Source organism: Taurulus bubalis (genome assembly GCF_910589615.1).
Source record: "Taurulus bubalis genome assembly, chromosome: 10".
Lineage (NCBI taxonomy): Eukaryota > Metazoa > Chordata > Actinopteri > Perciformes > Cottidae > Taurulus > Taurulus bubalis.
Window position 1 is genome coordinate 6664805 of NC_136598.1, and position 24817 is coordinate 6689621.

The 24817-nt window shown below is 40.9% G+C and overlaps 3 protein-coding genes and 1 long non-coding RNA gene across 9 annotated transcripts; 1 reads left to right on the forward strand and 3 right to left on the reverse strand.

Moving 5' to 3' along the window:
- The first annotated feature begins 2926 nt into the window (after positions 1–2926).
- On the forward strand, positions 2927–4766 carry gmfg (glia maturation factor, gamma). Its single transcript, XM_079225201.1, has 7 exons — positions 2927–3009; positions 3432–3528; positions 3664–3713; positions 3792–3841; positions 3946–4028; positions 4266–4339; positions 4604–4766. Exons 1-7 carry the CDS (start codon positions 3007–3009, stop codon positions 4673–4675), a joined length of 429 nt encoding a protein of 142 aa, XP_079081327.1. The 5' UTR covers positions 2927–3006; the 3' UTR covers positions 4676–4766.
- Positions 4767–4956: 190 nt separating this feature from the next.
- On the reverse strand, positions 4957–9434 carry paf1 (PAF1 homolog, Paf1/RNA polymerase II complex component; the record flags this gene model as incomplete). Its single annotated transcript, XM_079224449.1, has 14 exons — positions 4957–5780; positions 5931–6006; positions 6355–6460; positions 6700–6828; positions 6939–7055; positions 7149–7252; positions 7491–7559; positions 7716–7821; positions 7927–8028; positions 8108–8174; positions 8286–8407; positions 8486–8578; positions 8706–8738; positions 9388–9434. The coding sequence occupies 14 exons, from the start codon at positions 9432–9434 to the stop codon at positions 5329–5331; spliced, it is 1623 nt and encodes a 540-aa protein (XP_079080575.1). The 3' UTR covers positions 4957–5328.
- Positions 9435–9725: 291 nt separating this feature from the next.
- Positions 9726–12808, reverse strand: LOC306742259. Its single transcript, XR_013771069.1, has 4 exons — positions 12716–12808; positions 11713–11849; positions 11113–11157; positions 9726–11009 (listed from the first exon to the last, which is right to left on the reverse strand). It is a non-coding gene; the product is annotated as an uncharacterized lncRNA (long non-coding RNA).
- A 1484-nt stretch (positions 12809–14292) lies between these two features.
- On the reverse strand, positions 14293–24452 carry taok1a (TAO kinase 1a; the record flags this gene model as incomplete). Of its 6 annotated transcripts, none has more annotated exons than XM_079225063.1 (19): positions 14293–18278; positions 18617–18799; positions 18896–19108; positions 19474–19713; positions 19847–20050; positions 20187–20315; positions 20414–20650; positions 21116–21235; positions 21408–21608; positions 21772–21939; positions 22049–22130; positions 22224–22317; positions 22551–22642; positions 22741–22854; positions 22960–23056; positions 23176–23221; positions 23322–23423; positions 23503–23574; positions 24321–24452. In XM_079225063.1, the coding sequence occupies 19 exons, from the start codon at positions 24450–24452 to the stop codon at positions 17721–17723; spliced, it is 3084 nt and encodes a 1027-aa protein (XP_079081189.1). In that variant the 3' UTR covers positions 14293–17720. The 6 variants fall into 6 exon arrangements, with proteins under 6 accessions (XP_079081189.1, XP_079081190.1, XP_079081187.1 ...); XM_079225064.1 differs by having other exon boundaries at positions 20414–20638; positions 21116–21241; XM_079225061.1 differs by having other exon boundaries at positions 21116–21241.
- Positions 24453–24817: the final 365 nt, after the last annotated feature.

Sequence of the window (24817 nt, forward strand, 5' to 3'; positions counted from 1 at the left end):
TTAGAACTTTCCCAACAAAATTAGATATGAAAAAAAATCCAACCAAAGTTCAGTCAGAACTGTGACTTGAAGTGTCATTTGAGGTAAACTTTCCTAATAATCATTACCACTTAAAAGAGACTCCTGCCAATCTTGCCCAAGCTGTTTGACTCAAAATGATAAGTACACCTCACTTAACCCAAAAGATAAGAGTTCAGGTCATTAATGCTAAGAGCAACACTTAACACAAACAACTAAAATAGGCTACAATTCAACGAATAAGGACAGTCTTCAGTGCAGTGCATTTACATCAGATCGGCTAATTATAAGTCACTGTGTATCCGCGACTGGAGAAAAGTATAACACTAACAAGCAAGGGTATGTTAATGTTAAATGCCCAAACTAGTAAGTGCCAACTGTTGCACCTGTAACAATATGAGATATTGATTGAAGAACAACCCTGTGTCTAACTATAGGCTTTGGTCAGAAGAAAGTTGTTATGATAATCCCTGCGAGCTATTACAATTGAAACAGGTTCGCATTAAACCCGGAGCCTGGCATTAGATAGCGAATAACCAGAATTAGAATGCTCCAGTTACGTTGTGCTCGAAGCAGACAACTAAAACACAATTAAGACCTTTCACAGCAGAGAATCACAGCAAGACGTTTCGATACCTCGCTTCAGGACGCCAACAATCACGTGACCACCCAAACGAGGCCTCGTAAAGTTAAGCATCGCGCTCGTTTTGAAAACTGGATGTTTTTGTCAATCTGCTTTCGTAATTTGTCGTGGATTGTGTATGATAGTGAGACTTTTTGACTATAAAAAAAAAGCGTCAGCGACAAAACACCAAAACGGCAAATTACTAACTAACTGACTGTTTCACCAGTCTCGGGTTTAATCCATCCACACAAATGCAGTACAAAGGGCTTTGCCAGCAGGTGTCACCATTTGTGATTTATCAAATGCTTCGAAACAGTGAAACATTTTTAAACACACAATGTCTTCATAGTAAGTCGGTGCTTCATAAAGCCGCGTTTCCCCATCACATCTCATCACCAGCTCGGTGAGGGACGAGTGATTCAGGGTGTGTTTGGTCCTCCCGTTAACGCTGTTGCTACGTAACGTTACTTCAATCTTAGCGGTGCAGACGGGGACGTTAAAACGCAGTTTTTATCGACAACTGGTTGTAGCTAGCTAGTCAACTGGGTGAAGTTATGTTAGTTGTGATTACCAATAAACAGTGTCAAAAGGTTTGTTGTTTACCTGTGTCAGTTGTCACTGGTTAGCGAGCTAGGCTAAAGTGCTACTGCATAGCTAGCTCGACGGTAGGGATCGCCAGGTGCTAGCGCTAGCTTCTTAGCTAGCAAGTTCTGCTAATAGATGCAATAACGTTAGCTTAGCTGAAAGAAGCGTAGATTTCGATCCCGTACGAGGTTTTCCTAGGGATATTCCTTTACGGCGGCAAGCTCCCGTGGTTTCAAACAGGCCATGTCAAAGAATGTATGTACAACATGTTTATTGCAGTGCAGAAAATAAAGAGTGTACGCCTGGAGAAATCTACTTCGATTTTGAGTTGACGCAAGACGTGAGTGCGACGTCATACGTCTGGACGGTACGCAGCGTTTGGTTCCTCCCACCGTCTATTAAATCAAAAACGCTCCCACCTTGAGTGGCACCAGCCCTGAGCTTCATACCGTGTTCATGAATTAACTGGTAAAACACATTATGTCTTTTTGTTGAAGTAAAAGTCCGCACTATGGGAGAAAATAAGAAGAAAGAAAACATGATAACCAGAAGACGTCAAAAACCGCCGACACGGAATGTTCTCAAAGCACAGGGGGATTTCCTCAAATTGCCTATTTTGTCTGACAAACACCTCTAAACCTAAATATACTTACTTTAGTTTACAGTGGTTTAAAGCAGCAAAACCTCACTTTGGAGCAGCTAGAAGAGTCAATGTCTGGCCAAGGAATTTGAACCACTAATAGCCAACCACTTGAACTGCAGCCTATTCTCTTATGCTTAATGGTTTACCATATGTGCCAGTTTTTTCTTTCTTTTTCGATCTAGTAATTAAATTGTTATATGATGTTATATGTTATATTGTTATGTTTTGTAGGGACTAGTTTGTGGCAAAAGAGGCAGTCATTTCACACATAACCACCTTTTGAAATTGTAAATCGAAAAGATCGTTTTCACAAAGTGGGTTCTGTTGAGGGTTAGTAAACACAAAGTAACTGCTGTTGCATTCGTCTGAATTTGTTAAAAGCATCATTTTTTGTGGTTGCAATCGGTTGTCATAGCCGGTGTTTGCTTTCAGCTGTCAGAGGCAAAACACACACCACTGAACACAGAGGTAACCTGCTCAGACATCACAGATTGGAGTAGGGCCAGAGCCGCAACAGGCCTAGCGTTTCCACCAGTAGAGAGCAGTAACAATAACATGATGCTGGGACAGCAACCATTTTTTATGAAGACGTTTTACTTTTGATGTTTACATAGCTTACGTTTTACTGCATACACAGGTATACTTTTACTTAGATTAATAATAAGAAAAGAAAAGAAGAAGAGTCATTCTATTATGGTATTCGTTTAAAGGAACTGAGGAAGCTTTCAAGCTGTGCACGTTTCTATTTAATGCCCATCCCTGTATGGTAATGGGAAGTGAAAGTAACCCTAATAACACCAATGACATCCATAGAGTAAAATTGTGCTTCTTCAACTTCAAACTGCTTGGATCCATTCAACACAATCTCCTCTGTCATACTAAGACTCATAGGTTTGTTATGCATATTTCTTCCTTAACGCGTTAAATTCATACAAAGATAATACGATTGTTTTGTGCACCAGTCGGCTGAGCTGTGTTGTGAAACAGGAAGCCGCACCGCTGCTCGGTCCCTGTATGCCCACCCTCCCTCGACATGTCCCATCTTGACAGTCTGAGAGTGGCTGTCAGAGTCTGCTTGAGTCACACAAGGAAGTCTCACCTTGAAGAGAGGGAGGCAGAAAAGGATCCTTTCACAATGGTAGGTGAAGCTGATGCAATTGGTTGACATATTTTGCTTTTCTTTTGAAATGCGCTCGATTTGATGAACTGTCATTCATACATGTTTGTGTGCGTTTTTTTTTTTACGTGAACCATTGTGACACAAGTCGACCATCCGCCGCGCTCGTTCACACAGGAAACTACATTCCTGCATGTCGCAGCAGAAACATTTCCTGCCCTCAATATGTCAGAATAGTTTTATGAATGTTTAATGCGTACACGCAAGGTGGGTAGAGACCTCAACATCGGAACAGATGGAGCCAATGTCTCTCGCCTCCTTTCTTTGTTCCTATTTCTGGCCCGTAGATCAAGCCACGTTTCGTTATCAGGAGCATCAGGATTTATTGCAATATTTCCTAGTCTGACGCATTTGGACTGATATATTTTTACACCATTTTGCAGTCGAGCTCGCTGGTTGTGTGTGAAGTGGATGAAAGTCTGAAAGCTAAACTGAGAAAGTTTAGATTTCGAAAAGAGACCAACAATGCTGCCATACTAAGTAAGTAGCATATACTATTCATGAACTTTAACACATTTATAAGTCGGTCAACACACATTAAAATCCCTTACAAATATCAGAGCATCAACACATGAAACGGAACCAAAAGCCTAAATAATCATTTCTATTTCTTAGTGAAAATAGACATGGAGAAACATATTGTTATCCTTGAAGAGGAATATGAGGCAAGTCAAACACATTTTTTGGGGTGGTCGGGAGGGGGTTTATTCTGCATATGAAGTCACATCAACTTTGTCTTTTAGGACATCTCACTGGATGAGCTGAGAGATGAACTCCCAGAGCGGCAACCCAGATATCCTTCTTATCCCATTTTAAGAATATAGCAACATCCTTAAATTCACACAAAGTATATCAGTTTCAAAGACGGAAAAATTTAATTTCTTGACAGTATTGCACGTTCATGGTCTACAGCTACAAATATGTCCATGCCGATGGAAGGGTGTCCTATCCTCTGTGTTTCATATTCTCCAGTCCAATGGGTAAGTGATAACAGTATCTCAAATCAAAAGTAATCTGTATCCTTGGATTAATATTGTTCCGCTTGTTCTTCTAAGCCGTAGAAGAACAACTTAACGGTCAAATGAACAGGCGTCTACTTTTGTCTCCACTTTATTCAAAATTATTGTCGCGATGAAGGTGGCATTTATTAGATTTGAGGAAAGTTTGACTAGTGAAATTACAGAATCCCATGCAATAATGTACATTTATTTTTGCAGGATGTAAGCCAGAGCAACAGATGATGTATGCAGGCAGCAAAAACCAACTGGTGAAAGCTGCAGAGCTCACAAAGGTAATGACCTCAATTATGACCTGTAGTCTGATATGACTCCGGTGGTATGCGAATATCATTAAACTGGGACAATTATTGAATATGAAACCAAACCCTAACTATTTTTACGTTGATTGGCAACATGTTTGGCAGGTTATTTGTACTTTTTGATGCATTTGTTTTCATTCTCCTCACCCATTTATTAGCAACTAGCTTGAGCATTATTGAGGTAATATCTCTTAACTTCTTTTCAATCTTTTTGAATTGTCTCCTTTTCTCTATGAGGTCTTTGAAACAAGAAATACTGATGACTTGACAGAAGAATGGCTGAAGAACCAGTTGGGATTTTTTGGCTGAATATGCAGTACTATCAGTCCGTTTCTTTGTGAAACATGGCCGCTGATCGTAGTTTTCAATTGCTATGCATGTTATTAAATGATTTACTGATTGCTTTGAGTTGTCAGTTTTACTTTGAAAATTGTAATTGTAGACATGAATAATCCCCTATTTTGTGCAAGAAAAGTCGGAACGGACTACAAAAATAAAATAAAAAATACACACATGCACGCACAGAGAGACAGTTCTTTACCAACCCTAAACAAATAAGATGTTACATTTATGGGATTACTTACAGGTTCCCTAACTCTGTTAAAGAAGGAAAAACAGCAACCCGTGACCACTGTTTCTTACAAAACACCACCTGCATTTATTTTATTATCAGTTTTAAAGCTGTAACACAAATTCAAAACAAAGACATTTTTACATGATCCTGTACGGAATATCTGACAGACAAAACTATAGGAATGGTGGACAAAACAACGACAGGTGTGAAAGTTTAATCTACAATTAAAAACTGGATTGAAGAGAGATGTCCCCTGTCCAAAACCAATGAGCATCATTTGCAATCATAAGAAACTACATCCCCAGACAGAGCTAATATTAAGGTCAGTGACAGATTAACACTGCCATGTTTGAACATAAAGGTAAGAAAGGTGTCCGTACCACAGATTCTATTCACTGTCACTGGCGTCACTGGAATCTGAGGCTCTCTCACTTCCACTCCCACTCTGGGCCCGGGTCTCGGAGTGGTCGCTGCTGCGGTCGCTGTGTGCTGGAGAGGCACTGGGACTCCTGCTGCCCCCTCTGTTCCCCCTTTCATCCTCACTCCCACTGCCCTCCGCCGCGCTGCTTCTGGCCGAGTTCTTGTTCTCGTTGTCTTCACTGTCATCGTCGCTGCCGAAGATCTCTTCCTCGTCGCGCATTTCTTTGGTCCTCTCCTCGCCGCTCTCACTTCCACTGCCGCTTGTCTTCCTCTTTCGCTTCTCTGGGCCCGGGACCACCGCCTCCACTGCCGCCACCTCTTCGTCCTCCTCTGCCTTTTGTTCCGGTTCATCCTCTTCCTTCTCAGATTCACTGCCGGAGTTCTCAGCCTCACTGGCGCTGCCCTTCTCTTTATCATCACCTGGAGAAAATAATTCAAATATTACAGACGGAAATAGAAACTGACAAAAAAAAAACAGTTAAAGATAGAATATTACTGCAGTGCAGCAGGTAGCCAAATAAGTACAAACAGTGATAAGAATGCACATGTAGAGAAAATAAGAAAACTGACCAGAATCCTGCAACTTATCCAAGTCTTCCTCTTCATCTTCTGGCTCATGGTTCTCCAGCTGAGCTTTACGTGCATCCTAAAGATCACAATGACGGAGAAGCAGCCATCAGTACACCACTACTGTACTGTAATAATAATCAAAGCTGAGAGATAATGCTATAACAGTTGAAGTCATTGGGTTGGTTGAGTCAGGTTGGAAAGAATACAGCCATAATACATCTATAAACGTTATTCCCTTACTTTTGTAGTTTCAATTAAATAAGAAATTATGATAATTCAGTCACTAATCTTAAATCAAAGTGGTCCCTTCCAACAACAAAGCACCGTCACAATAAGTGATACACATACCTTTAAGAAAAGAAAAGACAGAAAAAAGTGTTCAGTCTAAGACCAAGGCAATCGGGAAAGTAAAAAGTACACGTACCTGGGCTTCGAGTTCCTTCTCGTTCATGTCTCTGTGCTTACACACCAGCACTGCGTTAGTGGTGGACTGAGCTCCAGCCTTGGCTCTCCTCTTGCTCAGACGGACCCTGCAGGACAGAAGAAAGGCTTTAAGAGGACATGGCCTAACAGGTTCTCATTCAACCCCCATAAGTCATGGGGCTGTTTGTTTTGTGCCTTTATTATCAATTTACATAAAACTCTCAAACATCTACATTTGGGCTTTATCTATAAAAAAAAAATAAAAAAAACACACCAGCTACATATCTCCCTTTCATCACGTTGATGTGCACCAACCAACAGGTCTCTTCTCCAAGCAATGACTTACCGGGTCTCAAGCTCATTGTAGTAAACACCATCTCCATCTCTAAAGATGAAGAAGTAGTTCTCTTCATAACCTTTGCTGGCTTTGTTCTTGACATTCCAGTTGTACTCCCTGGCTATCTTGTAGTCATACCTGCAAAACAGAAAATTAAAAAAGCATTGCCATTACTTCCTGGTGTACAAGCAAAGCAACGAAGGGATTTTTAAAAAGGATGATTTTCTTAATATAATATTGTCACATACAAGTCTTCAGGCATATAATCCATCCCTTCATCGCAGTCTCTCTTCCGCTTGCGAAGTGTTTCTTCATGGGGCAGGAAGTAAGCCACAAACTGATTTCCTTCCTCATCCATCATACCTCTGTATTGAAGAAACATGAAACATCATTAGTGTTTATGCAAAAAATTATACCGTTTAAACAGACATCCAAGAAAACAGATATTTTGTAAATACCTGATCATGGCCTGAGACATCATGTCCACGCCTGCTGGACTTGAAATGTCTTTCGGTGCAGGATCAGAGTCAAAGATGACCTGAGCACACGGGTTGATCCACATCTGCAGAAGGAGACCAAAGTGTACAAAAAGTTATTATATAAATCTGTAAAGGGCCAGTTTGTCAGTTAAAGTATATTCAAATGACATTATTATTTTTATTTTTTTTTACACAAAATGTACATTTTCTGTATTTTATTGACAAGTGTTACATATTTTTCCCTGCCTGCACTTCTCTTGCCTGCTACAGAGCCGGCAGCAGAGACTCAAAGTAAAAAAACAGAGTGAAATTATAGCTCACCTTGAAGTCGGGGAACACAGGTAGTACCTCCACAGGAGTGACTCTGGGTTTACTGTAGTGCTGTGCAATCTGGAGAGAAACAGCAACATGTTTTACAAACCACAGCATAATTATTTAAGCCAAAAAAACTCCATATTTTGGTTTAATGTGGTGATTTGCAGCCAACAGCTGAACATTACAAGCATTCCTCTACTTCTTCAGGCTCGTCAGAGCTCGCTCACTCACCGCTTTCGATGCATCCTCAAATGTTTTCTCAATCGCAGAAATCTGGCTGTCTCTGTCCTTGTAGATTTCTTCTTCCGTAAACTGCTGTTTGACAGACACACCAATCCTAAAAACACAAAACATATTTAGATTATACAGACGCACACTCTCTCTCTCTCACACACATACACAAACAAAACCCATCTACTATTAGGTCATTTCAACAACTTACTTGACTTCCACTTTCTCGTTGGAAACGCCGTATCTGTTAAACTCCGTAGAAATATATTCTGTCTTTCTCATCCACGGGACCACCTTGGCATGCTGCTGGGACCTTTTAAGATGAAAATGTTAAACAAAATATCTCCACATGAATCTATAAGACCATAAAGCTGACTATTCAGCAGCCTTACCTCTTCGAACTGGATGGAGCCTGGATGTCCTCCTCCAACAGTTTTTCATCAGCAGGATCCAGCAGTACTGAGAATTTGAAAGAATGGTTCAGTCTATGCAGACATTTGATAAAGCACAGTAATGTCTGGGAAAAAAAGAAAAGAAAGACAAATAGTATGTAACAACAACTAGACTTACCACTTGGGTCTATGCGGTAGGTGTCTGGGTTAATGAGATCAATGGTGACCCCAAGGTCTGGCTCAGTCAGGAGCTCATGTTTGTGTTGCTTCTCGAGAGAAGTGGCTTTATATTGTACAAACCTGACGCGACAGAAAAACAAATGTCAAGCTGCACCCATGTTTATCTGTGATCTGTGGATGGACAGGCTGGATGTTTACCTGTGCTGATCAAATGGATATGTGATGAATTTGGGGTCAAAGGGGATGTCAGGAAGGCTGTTGCAGTACTTCACTCGACAGACCACCCCTGACCTGTTATGGGCACAAAAGTACAGGACATACAGTTTGGGTTACTCAGACACTTTAGTATACTTTTAAAAAGGAGGCACTCAACATGACTGTATACAATAGTAAATACTCATCAGTGCTAATTGCTTACCTCTCTGGAACAGTCCTATGAGAGGATGGCCGGCTGGAAGAGGAAACAGAACGGTCTTATTAGCTAAGGCTGGAGTGTGAAACTGAAATGTTTCTGTAAAAGGGAATTGAATATACTGTATGCACTGGTCTCTGTAACCTTATGTAAATTGTGCTTTTGGTGGATGAATAAAATAACCCTCATTTATCTTGTGTTCCCTTAATGCGAATGCTTTCCATGAAGTTACTGTCAGAATAATTCACATTATAATAAAGGACTGCTAATGCTTTCTGTTCTGCCTGGTTACTAACTTCATGTTACTGTTAGCATTAGGACTGGCTAAATTTAGCGGTCTTAATAAAATAAAAAAACACGTTCAGTTTTCATAAACACAATGTTGGCATGTTGATTTGCCTCTGAATTAAGTTATTAGGACTGACTGGATGGCTCCAACTCACTTAACGCCATCTAGCATAAATAATTAGCGCCAAATTACCCGAGCAGCGGAAGTTCACTGGAGCTAAGCTTCCTTCTAACTAGCATCTTTAGCTGACGTTGTACACAACTGAGGAGCTATTAAGAAAATGTCGGCGACTTGTATCTTCTTTAGCATCAACTCAGTCACATCAACGCGAACATGAAGTATCCTCTTAAGAAGACCAGGCAGTTTAACGGCCGTGTGCAATATATTTGTTTGACTTGCCTGTGGCCGTCTTCTCGTTGAGACTGTGTCTGGATCGTTGGAGCCATGTTTACAACAGACTGCTCACAACTGAAAAGTTATTTGTTTGCACAAATAATCAACAACAATAATACGCCAGGTGACTAACGTAATCCACGATGCACGTAAGTCCACAAACAACCATTAAAGTCTTACTTTAATCAAAATGTATACGGCATTATTGTTTGGACCCGGCAGAACAGGCTGATGACCCGGTGGTGGACTGACTTTGCTTCTGTACCGTGAGCGCCCCCTGCTGTCCTGGCGGGGGATGTGTTGGGCTGCGTAATGGAGCACTCAAGGGAAATAAACTGGCTCTTAAAAATACTTTTATTGAGCAGATTTTTACAAATCAATAGTGACATTGCTTGCCTCAAAATGAGACCAAAAGCTGCTTGTTTTGTTCAGAAGCAAACCCTCTATTGACGGAGAAGAAATGCAAAAATATCTTGGCAGACCAATCTCGCGGGGTTGCAAAGAGTTGCGTATTTAAAATGTATTTCACTTTTATTTAATTACCTCGATATAATACTGACATATTGCTCTCAGAGAGGATTCCTAACATGGGGCATACTATTATATACATATTTAGATACACACACAGGGCTGTGTTCCAAATCACACACTTTTTTCTATTACTTTCAGTAACTGCAGCTGCCCTTACAAAATACTGTTGCATGCCGTATGCATTCAATTGGGACCGACCCTTTACCATAATAGTGCACCCTGAATTTTGACCCTCTTGCGTATATATGCTGCGCAGAGTATTGAGGGTAAAATTACCAGAGAAGCATGCTGGCTTGCATCCTGCAAAATGGGACCCGATGCAGTCGAACATCTGGATGTTTGGCATTCAACATACTATGTATAAAGAATATTATTTGTTTCAGCAAATAAAAACTATTGGAACATAAGGTCCACTTTTTGGGCTTTCGATCCAGTCTTGTGATCTTCAGCAGCAAATGGAGCTTTTGCAGTTGTCCCAGAGATTGCTCAGTTATCATGCAAAATAAAATTTGGGAAATTTCAGTCAAGTAATAAGCGTCCTTATATCGGGATAGAGACACATGACAACTGAGCAAAATCCATCAGCAGATAAAGGCCACAACTATAAGGCCATAACTTATAGCAGGTTTACGGCAATCTGATATTTAAAACACAAATATAGTTTGTGTTGCATAGAACGGCAGTATTATCAAAACACCATCTTCTCAAAATGGAGTTAAAAAAAACGGAGTTAAAAAAAAAACAAGCAAGCATTTTCTGCTACATTCATTCTTCTCCCCCAATATCTTAAAAAGAAAATAGATGTGTTACATTGGTGGGCATGATACACATCAATCACTGAGGACCTCCCTCTACGTCTTAGTTGCGCCTTTACTCATGCTGGACGTCTCCACCACCTATTATTGAAAGGGGGCCTACAGTTACTGATGTTAACAAGGACTGTGCACAACAGTGTGCACGGCAGTCAACGCAAAGAAAAAAACAGCTACTGCTTTCCATCATGTGTTCTTCAGTCAAAGAACTGCCTCTATTGAGTCCTTTAAGTGGCATTCTATGTGTCTCAGGTCTCCATCTCTGTCTGAATATGGGTATCCACTCTGTGGAGAGAGACACAATATTATACCCTGCACACAAATACACATGGCTCATATTTCACATTTTTATAGACTAAATTATTCAGCATGAACATACAATTATTACCTGCTCAACATATATATCATCTGTCCAGGATCATCTGCAAATACCCTATAATGTAAAAAAAAAGAAAAAGTTATATTAAAACACGCAATACTGATTCTATAATGGACATTGTCCATTACACCGTAAGTGTTTTACCATCCATCAGTTTAGGAAGGGCTTGAGGTTTAAATTTGGATTATATGCAGAAATTGGAGATGTCATTCTAACTTTTATTTTCTCCCTCTACTGCCAAGTAAGTTGACAAATCAGTGTTTGCGAAGAAAACAAAGCCATAGATCTGGGGCCCGTACCATCTCTTTTTGTTACATGGCTTACTTGATACTAATTCAAAGGGTATTAATAGGTGTAAGACATTATATATAAGATAAGATAATCCTTTATTAGTCCCGAAGTGGGGGAATTGCAGGCTATATATATATATATATATATATATATATATATATATATACACACACACACACACACACACACACACACACACACACACACACACACACACTCTATGTATTTAGTATAGAGTGATAATTAGTTTTTCTGTTTTGTCAAATGTTGAATAAACTATTAAGAATATATAATGCACATTAAAAAAACATCTCTTACCCATCTCCCCAGTGGTAAAATGCCCGGTCCTGGTAGAACATTGACAGAAACATCCAAACACTTATTGTCTCGACCCAGAAGATAACAAACAGGAACCATAGTGATGACAGCACGACTTCACACAACATCCTGGAGCTCTGTGAGGAAACCACACACACAGTAAGAATATGTGATGCCTTCTGATTTTTGTAAAAGTAAGTATTTAATATATTATTCATTTGTAGAGCATATTTCATTCATCATTATTGGTATAGCAATAGGTTAAGGCTTATCCATCCCAAATATGTTTAGTACATCATATCTACAGTTTGTCACAAAGTATTACTATAACTAGGTAAACTAGAATTACACAAAACAGACTGTAAATCAACATTTTGTGGTGAGCAAAAACAATGACGTATATCATACGTTTGTGACGTACACGCTGTAAAATAACGATTACCAAGATAAAACCCTTATAAAGAGAGATGTTGCCACATTGTGCTGTTTGTCAACACGTTTCAGCTCATCTACGTTACACATATAACGTGTGCATCCTACAACACATGCGTTCACGGTGGCGGCAGAAGTCAACGTTACTACACTTTGTGAAACGTTACTGTCACGCATACGGAGTTGTCGGGTCAATATCCTCGATGCAGAGACGATTATAATGCGTCTTCAGTGTGAGTCACGTCTACCTTTAGCTTGACAGCTAAAGTCCTGATACAACTAGCTAGCTTAACTGTTTCAAAGCTCCATGTTTGTGTGACTCCAGCTAGTTCAGCTAATGATACATTACATTTTAACTTTACCAGCTGAAACATAAACTAATGACTAACGTTACATGTAACTTAAACGTGTTGAATACTTTGCCAATGCAAGGATTTAAATGTGACATTGAACACGACAAAGTTCACGAGGAACAAACTGCCGCGTACAGCTAACGTGACGTTACATTTGTCACATAGTAATCATTGTTAACCGGGCAAAAGATCGGTTAATGACTCGACTATTTACTCACTCAAGTAAACGACTGTTGTACCGTCATTCCTTTTACAGGGGAGCAAAACATTCACATTTGTTTACAATAATCGTCACGTATCACGTTGCATGTATTTCCGCTTCTGGAACGAGGCTATTAAATTAAGGCATGGGAGTTTTTTTTTGACTTGGCACATGCGCAGTTCAACCGTAACGTTGACGGTGCTGAGTCGACCTGACGGAGAACCATAAATTAGGCTTAGAAACGGCGCTAGAAAAAAGGGATCGGCTGCAGTCGGATAGTATAGTCCTTTTTTGTTTAGGAACCTTCCTAACTGAGTGAAATGACCCGGAAGTACCTAAGTGGCCACCATGATAAGTGCCGGTCGAATTCTCTAAACGCAAAGGAAAGGAGCGCCATGCTTCCTAATTTAGCTCCTTTAGCATAGGAACCACTGGACCTGCATTTACGAAAGGAAAGGAGATAATGCCGACCCACAATTCCTTGCGGCGGCAACATTTAAAGTGATGTATCATTCGGTCGTTCACGAGAACAAACGATCATGACCGACAAACGCAGATCATTAGCATAACTTGGAAATACTTTCCATAATCTGTTAAACCTGCTGGCAAACTATGAACGTTACGTTGCTGAAAACTGCTGTAAAGTGGTCAAACTGACGTATTTGATATTCTCTCTCTGGCGTTGTACTGCAGCTTCAGCCCTCATTCTTTTATTTTATTTGACTTCAGTTACAGAAGCTTTAATGAAAGTGTTTAACTGGACGAGCTCTTGAGTCTGAGTTTCTTCTGATTATCATTTTTTAATTAACTATTTTGTCACATTACAATAAAACACTATCAAGTCAACACGAGTTGTGTGGTGTTTCATAAACTGTTGTCTGCATATTTTTAGGATCAGATTATAATCTGCATATAAACCATAACAACATGAAGGGGTATGATACATCGTCAGTGTGAGAACGTATTTAATTCAGCATGTTTGAAACTGAACAAAGAGACAGTTTAGTAGTTTTGTACTGTGAAAAATGCCACTTTTATATTCCTTCTTTCATTTTTATTCCAACCTCGTAAATATAGTTATACTATGAACCGGGTTGTTTGTGTCGTCTGCATGACGCAACACTGTAAGAACACACGGACGAAGTATTTCAGTATTTCAAGTATATCACCGCTGCAGAATGACGTCACTAACATGCGCCTGCCGTCGCATCATAACACGTAGTTTGTGAAAGTAGAGTCGGATTTGCTAAACGCCGCGGTTGTCTTTTCCTAACTCTTCATGAATTCTCCTTTTCATCTTTCCTTGACCCCGTGTCGTTTTTACAGAGGTCAAGGAAAAGTGCTTAGGGTTAGACGTTAGGAGGTAATTGTTTGACTATTCACTGCAGCCTTGGGGTAAGCTCGTGAGAAGTGCAGACCAGACCGAACTGCGCATGTGTTGAACGCTCCTTGCGCTGGGACCAGGGATATCATTGGTTGAGTGATTAATAAACTGTGGTCCTCCTGTATGGCACAGTACTGTCGTGCAATGACATACTACAGCAACCCAAAGTTACACACTTGAGGTACAACTAAATAAAACAAAAACACAAGGCCAGTTATACTAAAATTACTTTATTACAGCTGATTTCTGTTCAATATCCCTCTGCCAACACAATGCTAAATATAATACAAACAAATAGTAAATTTGATCCTATTTTTATTCTGTTTTCTGAATCTTTTTACACAATTTAAATCCACTTTTAGTACTTTACCATCTCTTATGTAGTATCTTTATAATCTCTGACATTCAATAACAAGTTCCACCGTCTATACATTTTAATACAGGTTATGAGTTGTAGTGGTAATGTGCCAAAGAAGAATACCGACATCTTCAAAGAAATGCAATCTCTTTTCATAATTTGCCTGTCATCCACTTGATCTTTTCAAGCCTTTTAACTTTGGCCACGAGACCAGAACCAAGGTGTTTTTACGTTTCATACATTTCGTGCCATCCGCCCACTGAAACATGGCGATGACAATGCAGTGGCATCTGGGCTTGGCAACTCAGGTATGGCACAGTGTTTGACCATAGAAAGGATCACCATCTTTGTTGCCGATTCTCATTCTGCTTCCAATAAGCTTTCAGTCAGTAGGACAAAATTTGACATCAAAGTTAAAGTAAAACAAAAACAAAAAAATAGTCAGAAAATCCAGGTTTGTGGAGACAATGACAATGATTGACAACAATATCCAGACTCCCTCACACACAACATTGACATAAAAGTGAACAACAGTTGTGCATACAAACTTAAGGTTGGCATGTATGTGAGGTTTGATTGGCCTAACATTCAAACTCTTGGTCTTGGCTTTTGACTTAAGGTAAAATTCAGATCACGAAAAATACATTCTCCTTTTCTTTACCAAGTATCAATAAATCAGAAAAGAAATGATGAATATACCCTGCTGTGTTACAGTAGCTGGAACTAATCACTCGGCATTCAAAAAAATAAAAATTGTGTTTTGGGACCAAACCATAAGCAGCTTGATATAATGCACACTTTCAAGGAGAGAATATATACACGTATTTAAAAAAAAAAAAGACCCCAGCATTTGTGTGTCCTCAAATGTGATAGGAATCCATCGCAGTGTGACATTCAGAAAGAGCCAGCATTTGAACACGTGGCTCTGAATCAGAGTAGAATGGGGACAAATTATCAAACGTGTGCGACGGGGGGAGAAGGAACTCTTCAGTGATAACGTTCAGAGATGGCCGCTTGACTGAAGAAGTGGCATTTCAAAAGGAGATGACAGCAAATACATGCGTACGAGGCATTCTGTCTGCGGACACGCAACTAAGAACATCGTCCAACGTCAACCGGACGACCCAAAACCACTTGGAGAGCGAAAAGTCTGCTAATATCAGTGTGGTCCGTCAGTTAAATAAAGCTAGTTTTAAAAATTGTTTTCTTAAAATATGAGTTTAGTCTTTAAATGTTTTCTTTAATAAAATATACACATATGAACATTTAACTCCAGCTTTGTGATTCAAGGGAGCATATATCCTTATCATCTCTGGATCATTATCTTTAATTGCCCTTTCAAAAAAAGGTTTTAAACTCTGTCTGGGGAGCCTGACTTGTACAGAGAGGTTGTTAAAAGAGTCCGACTTCTCTCATGAGATTTCCACCACAAACCAGAGAGAAGGGAGTGAGCAGAGACATATTATTAGAGGAACTGCGAGAGCTATCAAAAGGAATACCTAAATGCTTTTTGCCACATTTATTTAGTATTTGGCCGTTTTCACAGAGAGTGCATCGACTCAATTTTACATTTACATGAATGCGATACAATGTCGTCATGCGAGCGTGTGCTTGTTTCAGTCCCCTTTGTTCTTGGGTTCTGATGAGATGGTGTAACAAGTATAACTTTATAAGCACCTTTTACATTTTTAACAGTGTTGTAGTTTTCTGAGTAGCGCCAAGCCTGCTGTCATGGTCATGACAATTGTCTTCAGCTTTCTGCCTGCACTTAATGGACTCTTCAGTTAACTCGGTTCAGTTTGTTTTATGAAACTGGAGCCAAAACATATCTAAAAAGCCTGCAGCATCCTCACATCCTCTATTTAATCAAAACTCAGCATAAACACACAGAGGAGATAACCAACAACAGCTACAGTTTCAAAACACAGTTAAAGCTGCAGAAGTGTGGGGTGGGGTGGGGTCGGGGTGGGGCATGGGGGTGGGGGGCATGCTTTCATTCACACTGTATATTGCCAAACACTAGGTATTGTCTGTACTTGGGAAAATTGCTCCTACAAATCACAGCACGGGTGAGCTCCACTTCTCAACTTGACAACATGCGTACCGACGACACACTCATCCACCGGGTGATTCGCAAGAAGAAGTACAATTTTACACATATTCTGCTGTTTAAAGTGCTTTAAAAAAAAAGGCAGCAGTTTAAAAAGGCACTAATAAAAAAAACAGATCAATACCAGGATTGTTATTGAAGGCAAAGTAGTCTCCTTTTTTTTTTATCACCCCACAATTACTCCTGCGATTGTGTACAATGACATTCTCTGTAACACCGGGGTTTCCAAGTTCACCCCTAGAGTACCACCACTCTAAAAGACCCAAAAAATATAGTTACTGATATACACCGATATAAGTATTTTTCTATTTCTCACCATTTATAAGACTTTAACCAACTTTACTGCATACACAGTAAGTATAATAATCTGAGAAAAATAAACCTGTTACAAACTGATGCTGAAATTTAAAATAAACATCTGAGATGGATTTTTATAATCAAGCATTAAAAAGGCACTGAAGTAGTGTTGCAACATAAGCCTGAAGCGGTTACGGTTTGTTTATTCGGCTCTGAATTTGTTAAGTCTCATTTTGGCTGCTGACCAGGAAATCGGGTGGAAAAAAAAAGTGCTGAATGAAAAGGAGGCATCTAATTATCACAATGACCATTACAGCAGGCTGGTATCACAACAACAAAGCATCTTTAGTTAGGTTTGCCGCTTTTTTTAAACCACCGTCAGAAAATGGACCAGCGTTTAACAGAGTAAGAATTGGGAGAGTGGAGCGTCCTAAATAAAATGAGTTATCTGATTGTTTGATACCACATTTCTAAGGACATCGTTAACACATGTCAAAAGCTTTTCAACAGTGTTTCATGTGCAAAATGAGAGCAATGGCTGTGAATAGCACAGAACATACATTTAATAAGATTCAGAGGGAGAGAGCTGTAAATAAAAACAAATGGGAGCATTACGTGTTGACACTCAAATTTGTTATGTAACATAAATTTAAGGATCTGCGTGTGTGCCGATAAACTGCCGTGAGGACGGGCTGCGTCTCTACCAGCCCTTTTGACCTGAGCAACATTTATTTCATCGCACATCCACATCTGTACACGGGAGAAACGCAGAGAGACACAGAGCAGCGGAGCTCTGCCAATATTCTGTCCTGCTTTGTTTGTTGGATTGTACACCTCCGCGCCCAAATTCGGACTCCAAGGCTGACGGGGATCTATGTGTAGGAGAGGTGTGACCCGTTAGATATTTGAGAGTTGACACTGTTACTCCTGCTCATGTTCTGCTCACTGCGCCCTCCTGAGGGTGTCCTCCCCATTGCCTGGGGGCTGTTCTGTACGCCTCCACTGCTGCGGGAGACCAGGCCTGCTGCTGATGATGATGATGATGATGATGAGTGGCCCCACGGTGATGGAACCCCTCCTCCCTGCATGCCCTGCCCCCAGCCTTGCTGCATGGGTGCCCCTCCCGGACTGGAGTGATAGTGGTGATGGCTGCCATGGTGGCTCGACCCTAAGCCCGAGCCGCCACTGCCCCACTGTGACCCGGGAGAGCTTCCAGACGGTTGCTGTTCCTGATGCTGACTCCAACTAGCTGGAGCCCCAGGGAAGCTATTGCTGAGAGCATCTGGGGAGATGTTTGCTAGCACCATGTTGCTGAAGCCCAGGCGCATGCTCTCGGAGTCGAAAGCCTCAACTTCTCTGGCTTGACGTTCCAGCAGGCTCCGGATTCGCTCCGAGCGTTCATTCTCCAATGACATCATCTCCTCCTCAATCTACAGAAAAATGAAAAAAAGACAATGTTCATATACAATATATTTGCTTCACAGTTAGCAGTGTGACTAAACACCACTGTGTTCTACAAGCATCAACAGAGAATATTTGTAGCGTTCACACCTACTGGAAATCTGTTAAAGAAACACAAAAGGTGTAAATAATAAAATGAAGGATGGCTGAATCCCACTTAGCTACTCCACATTCAGAACAGAACCATCATTCATTTTATGTAGTTATACTTGTGCTTCTACAATAAGTTAAAAATGTTTGATAAAATGCAAATCTTCCCAATAGTTAGACTAATGTAAATCTCTACATGAGAAAAATAGAGGTGGACCTTCTGTTCCAGCAGGGCCCTCCGGAGTGACACCCTCTGCTCCAGGTCCTTTCTCTCGCGCTCATGTTGGGCATCTGTCTGCATCTTGATCTTGCTCTGGTAGGCATTGAGAAGCTCCAGCTCCTGCTGTAGCTGCATTCGCAGGCCTTGGTACTGAGCCTCCTGAGTCTCATCCAGACGAAGCTGGTGACAGAGAACAGATCAGGAACCAATGAAGACACACACACAGTCTTATTTTACAGTTTAAGGATTCTAAATTTCAGGCATTCCCAGACTCACCGCTTGAGTGGAAAGCATCTCATTGATGGAGTGGTCATACTGCTCTGCCAAGATGGCAAGTTTGCGGTGCTGCTCATGCTTCAGACGTTTAAGGACAGCCTTGTGCTCCGACTTTGGTGTGGTCTCCAACAGATGGTTCCTCAGTGCTTTGTACTGCCTGGTCTGGATCTTACACGTGTCCTGGAACTGCTTCTTAATCTGTAGCTCTTTGGACTATGTCACAGACGATATGAAAAAAAAAAAAAAAAAGGTATACATTTCCTCATTTAACAGCACACGTTAAGACAACGCAGGAACTGAACATTATCAGCTACATAAAGGAATGTGGGTCAGCTGCTATTCTCAATGTCATGAACATTAGTTAACCAAAGAGCAGGGTAAAACCTTCGCACTCATACTTCGAGGCAGTGGATCAATGTTTCACATCTCGGCTTATTCAAGATGAAAATTAGGTTAGCCCGACAAATAGTGAATTGAATGTTTAACAGATCCACAAGTATCCAGAGCCGTGTTTCATTATCATTAGAGTATCTACTGAATATTCAATTGCCATGCATGCTCACAAGCTGCGTTCTCACCTTGAGGCTCTTGGGCTGCTGGCGAACCTCCATGACGTGTTTGCGTCGAAGTTCCCGTTCTCTCCTCTTGTTGTACTCTTCCTGATTGGTGAGTTCCGTCTGGTGCTGCAGGCGGATGAGCTCAGCCCTCGTCTTTTGGATGTTGTTGAGCTGGCGGAACTCCAGTTCTTGCATGGACTCATGGTGCCGGAGAAGCATGGCGTGTTCCAAGTCTTTCTGGGTCTGACGCTTGTTTAGCTCCTAATTATGTGCACACGCATGGAGAGACAAACAGCAAAGTGATGATGCACCCAAAGACCCTTTTTAGTGTGTTAATCCATTAATTTATATTTGCAACATTTCAGACCCAGAAATACAATGAAGGCGTGCTGACCTCACGCACTAAGTCCCGTTCAATATTGTGGCGAGCAATCAAGATCCTCCGTTTGAACCTGCGGCACTCCAGGTCCAGATACTGCCTCTGTCTGCGCGCCAAGTTGGCCTCTTCCTCAGCTTGGAAGTGTTGGAAGTTCTCCTTCTGCTTGGACAACCACTCCTGCTTTTCTTTCTTGGGTGTTGACTGGTTTTCATTTAACTCCTAAACAGAAGAAAAAAAAAAATACAGGTCACTGGTGGAACAGCCTTCATAGTGATTGACGTCCATTTGCCGATTGTAAGTAAACTGGGAGTTTAGGATACTATTGTAAAGGGCAAGAAGGCCTGGAATCCCAAACCTCTTTAAGTTGTTCCTTGCGAAGTTTGTACTCCCGTTTCTGGGATTCGAGGAAGCTGTTGAGCTCTTTCTTCTGCTGACTCTGAATGTGTTGTTGGAACTTCTTCTCATCATTGTTAAACGTTTTTGCCTAATGAAAAACACACACCATAATCAGTTGGCTCTATGTAAAAAACAAACAAACTGTTTTGTAAATCTTAAGTGAACACAGATGAGCTTCAAACCTACATCTTTCTCCATGGACGCCTGGTGCTTCTTGATCAGTTTCTCCATCTCCTGGGCAAAGCTATTCCTCTGGTTCTCCAACTCCTTGTCCAGGCGAAGTCTGTGCTCATCCATCTCAGCTTTCAGCTTGTTTTCCAAAGCCATCAGCTGTTTCTGGTGCTGCCGCCTCATGCGCTTGTAGCCCAATATCTGCTCCCTTAACTCTGAATCCTGCTCGTGCTCCTTAATCTGGCGAGTGAGCTGGAAAACACAAGACACGGATTCCCTTTATATTGTTGTAGATGTATATGCAATGTGTATTTGTATCATGCAAAAGTGAGGTATATAAGAGAATACGGGTAACATGGACAACTAATGTTTTTGAAGTGCATATCCAAATGCATTAGGTTTTCAAGCTGGATCATGCCAGTGCAATGATCCCGAGGGCAATATATCTTATACTTGATTTAATATCATTGCACTGTTGTTGTCGTTGATTGTTGTTTGTCTCGTCTAACGTCTCGTGTCTAATGTATGCACCTTCCGCCTAGAAAAATACCTCGTTTGTGTAAACATTCCTGGCAAATAAACGGTTTCTGATTCTGATGTCAAAAGATTGTCTGCCTTTGAAGAAGACATTGATGTGGAAAATGTCCAGCAGCTTTGCAAGCAGTTATAATAGCCATCTTCTTATTTCATCTGCAAATTCAGTAAATGAGTTATTACCACTGAGGCTGTGCGTATAGTAGCAAAGTGTTCGCGGTTCCGTTTTGGCCGAGGAGTGTTTGCAGGTGGGGACTGAGGCTCAGTTGGCCGGGTGTTAGGCTCCGACTCTTCATTTGTCTCCTCCTCCTGAAAAGCAAGCAAAAAGTACACACAGAGCACGTAAGCAGCAGAACAAAATACTGCAAAGTAATTATGTCTCACCTTATATTTAAAATGAATGAATATAAATAGTTTAATAATAATGCATGACTATTATCAATTTGAAGCAGTGAACACAAGCGGAACTTCCTACCGGTTTAAGGCGTATCACCGAGCTGTTGGACATGACCGTGTGGTCTCCATCCATCTCCACCTCACTCTTGTCATCGCCTGCATCTGTGAGGCTGTTGACAGAGCTGCTCTGTGAACTGGCACTGATTGACATACTGGGTATGGATTGGTTGCTCCCCACGCTGTTCACTGTACCCGTTCTACCCACGCTCTGTTCTGGATCCTAAAAAAACAAAAACATATGCAGCAGATAGTAACAAGGTTAAAACAACGCTCTCTTAACATTTACAGGATGACGTCATACTACAAAATACAACCTCTCGTCTGACTGGGATAGAAAGAGAGAAATGCTGGATAACAGAAGTTAAAACAGTCACATGACATACATCATCGTCATCTTGTGCCTCTGTTGTGGGGCCATTGTGGGCTTCCTGAAACAAGAGCTTCTTCATTTTCCGATACTGCAGATTGTCGAGCTCTCGCACTGCGTCCTTAGTTCGACTTATCAGGTCTATTAGAACGGATTCTGGCCGCTCGCGCTGGACAAATGCATGCTGGAGGAAGAACACAGAAAAGACGTCTTGCATTAAAATCCAGACATTTAATACGGTTATGGGGATTAAACATGGAACATAATCTGCCATAGCAGATGGAGATTATTACCTTTAAGAGCTCCTCAGAGTTCGGCCTGTCCTGGGGAAATTTCTGAAGGCAAGAATCTACAAAATTTCTGAAATAGTCGGACCTAAAGTTGAAATATAGAAAACAAGTTATTTTATGGCCTCAGATTATTTAGGAAACAACAGACCAGCTAATATGAATTTAATTCTAAACTCACCATTCACTGGACTGCAGCGTGGGACTCTCATTTTGTGCTATATGGTATAAGGCACTCATTGCATTCATGTTGAACAGTGGAGGCTTCCTCTCAGCTACAGGCCAAGTAGCAGGTTACACCAATGATTCAGATGTTGCAAAGGAAAATTTAATTATGGGGAAGAAAGAGCAACATTATTCAGTTATTGACCGACTAAGTGAGCAAAATTAATGCTGGCAATAAGATTTTTGTAAAACTGAGAAAAGGAGATTGATGTGGATGCAAGCAATGTAACAAATGTAATCTAAGTCTGAGATGTGAATTAGACCATTACAACAGTGGCCTTACCTAATTCAACGCAGGTTATTCCCAAGGACCAAATGTCCACCTTTCCATCATATTGGCCTTCATCCATAGCTAAAATGACTTCTGGGGCCATCCTGAGAAAAACAAACACATTTAGCACAATACAAATGTGTAAACAACCATTTTAAATGGAACATTTGTGAAACTTTTAATAAAATGTTTTGTAGCATACCAATATGGAGTCCCAACAAAGGAGTTGGCAGGACAGGCAATGGAGGCAGAACCAAAATCTGCTAGTTTTACCTGCCCTGGCTCCGTCAGCAAGACATTACCTGCCTTGATATCTCTGTCAAAACACATGAGCGGACATGATTACAGCTCCACACGAAAGACAAGATGCCTGAGGGCATAAGCAGTGTCCAGCATGCTCCCAAACACTTGAATCACTCACCGGTGAATCATGTTGTGGGAGTGAAGATAAGCCAAACCTTGAAGAGCACCATGGGTAATTGCAGCTATTTCAACTTCTTGCAGAGGTTTCTTGTGAACTGAAAGGGATAAATTCACCAACAGCGATGTCAATCAGGAAAAGGTAAGACTACTGTCTGCGTTTGTGGTCATGCGGCCTCATTGCGATCATCAGGAGTATAAAAGGTTTTCAACTCACCTTCCAACAAATCTGAAGCAGAGCCGAGACAATACTCCATTACCAGCTGCAACGAAATAAAAAGAGCATTTTGTGTGAATGTGATACTTTATTAATCACTGGGTCATACACATGATTCATCATTAGACTCTCATGCTGGGTCTTACCCAGGCGGTGTGCTCTCGCAGGTAACATCCTTTGTACTCTATGCTGTTTGGGTGCTGAATTCTCTGCAGGAATTTCACCTCCTTGATTATGTCTTGCCATTTCTGTGACAAAAAAAAAAGAGAGTAAATATGATGAACAATTGCGTGTTAACATGATATAGATCAGTGAAAACTATTTTACCTCAGTGGACTGCTTTCCACTGTAAGACATCTTCTTGATGGCCACCACCTCATTTGTCCGCACATCCCGTGCCTGAAAAGCACATTACATTTTGCATGACTGATATTGTCACTTCACAACATAGCCAATGATTCAAGTCTTAGTTTAATGATCTTTACAAAAGATATTGAGCCTAAATAAAAATTGATTCTTACTGTGAAGTTTGCTTAATAATTTGCTGGAGGTCAAGGCTGACACACAAAGACAGTCTCGCTAAAACAGTGCAAGATTTTTTTTGAATAATTCTGAAATATTTAAAAGGATCTAAAGGTCTTTGTGGTCGATAGAACAATGCTTTCCAATTGCTGAATACTGAAACAAAACAATTTATCAGTGTCATTCTAATGACCTTCAAGGCTGCAAAGCCCCAATCTTCAAGCATGCTCTGTATACACTTGACAGGCTGAAAAGAAACAGTCATGCTGGACTTCTTTGTAGGCAGTTTATGTGCAGTCACACAGGACTCTCCTAATTTTCAGGTAACTTATCACGACAGCATTCATTGTATCATCCATAACAATGATCTTTAGGTCAAACAATTGAATGACGCCATTCTTGTTACACAGTGCACTACCAGAAATGTGCATTGAATATATTTGATTAACTGAGCCAGGCTTAACTTTTCTACTCGGACAACCCTTTATCTCTGGGCCAGACCTCTATGTGTCCCAATGTGTCACTGAAATGAATGCTGAGGCTGCGTTTTTGGACGCAGTTCTGATGTCAGACTGAACGTGGCTTTCGGCTTGGACCATAACCGTGTATTGTGAAATACTCACAAAATATACAGCGCCAAAGCTGCCATGCCCGATCTCTCGCAGATCCGAGTACAGCTTTTCTGGGTCCTCCTTGAAGAAGAGCTCAGCAGTTTCGGGATCCTTCAGGCTCCCGGCCCGACTGCTGTTGGGCATAATGGGGAGTTGGGGGGCAGAGCCGCTGTCGCCAGGAACTATCTGGGTCTGCGACAGCGCCTTGAAAGCCCCCACCGATGGCTCATCTGCAGGACAGTGGTCTCATATGTGTTCAGAGCTAAAAGTACAAGGAAAAACAAGAACACATTGAGAAAAAGACACTCCCCAGTATAAATGATAGGGTTTTATCATACATTTTAAATTGACAGCAGGAATGTACACAATTCTCCAAGAGGGGCTATGTTTATCTGGATGAAATGCACATTGTTTTCTTTAATAATAGGTTCTTTGACATTGTTTTTGTTATGCTACAACATTAACGCAATAAGTTACAGTTGGAGGTAGAGTGAAACAACAAGTAAAAC

Bases quoted from the DNA above. Each gene is read 5' to 3' on its own strand.
- gmfg (XM_079225201.1), top strand. The intron at 4,029-4,265 runs GTAAGTGATAAC...TTATTTTTGCAG, and splicing joins CATATTCTCCAGTCCAATGG to GATGTAAGCCAGAGCAACAG. The intron at 4,340-4,603 runs GTAATGACCTCA...TTTCTCTATGAG, and splicing joins AAGCTGCAGAGCTCACAAAG to GTCTTTGAAACAAGAAATAC.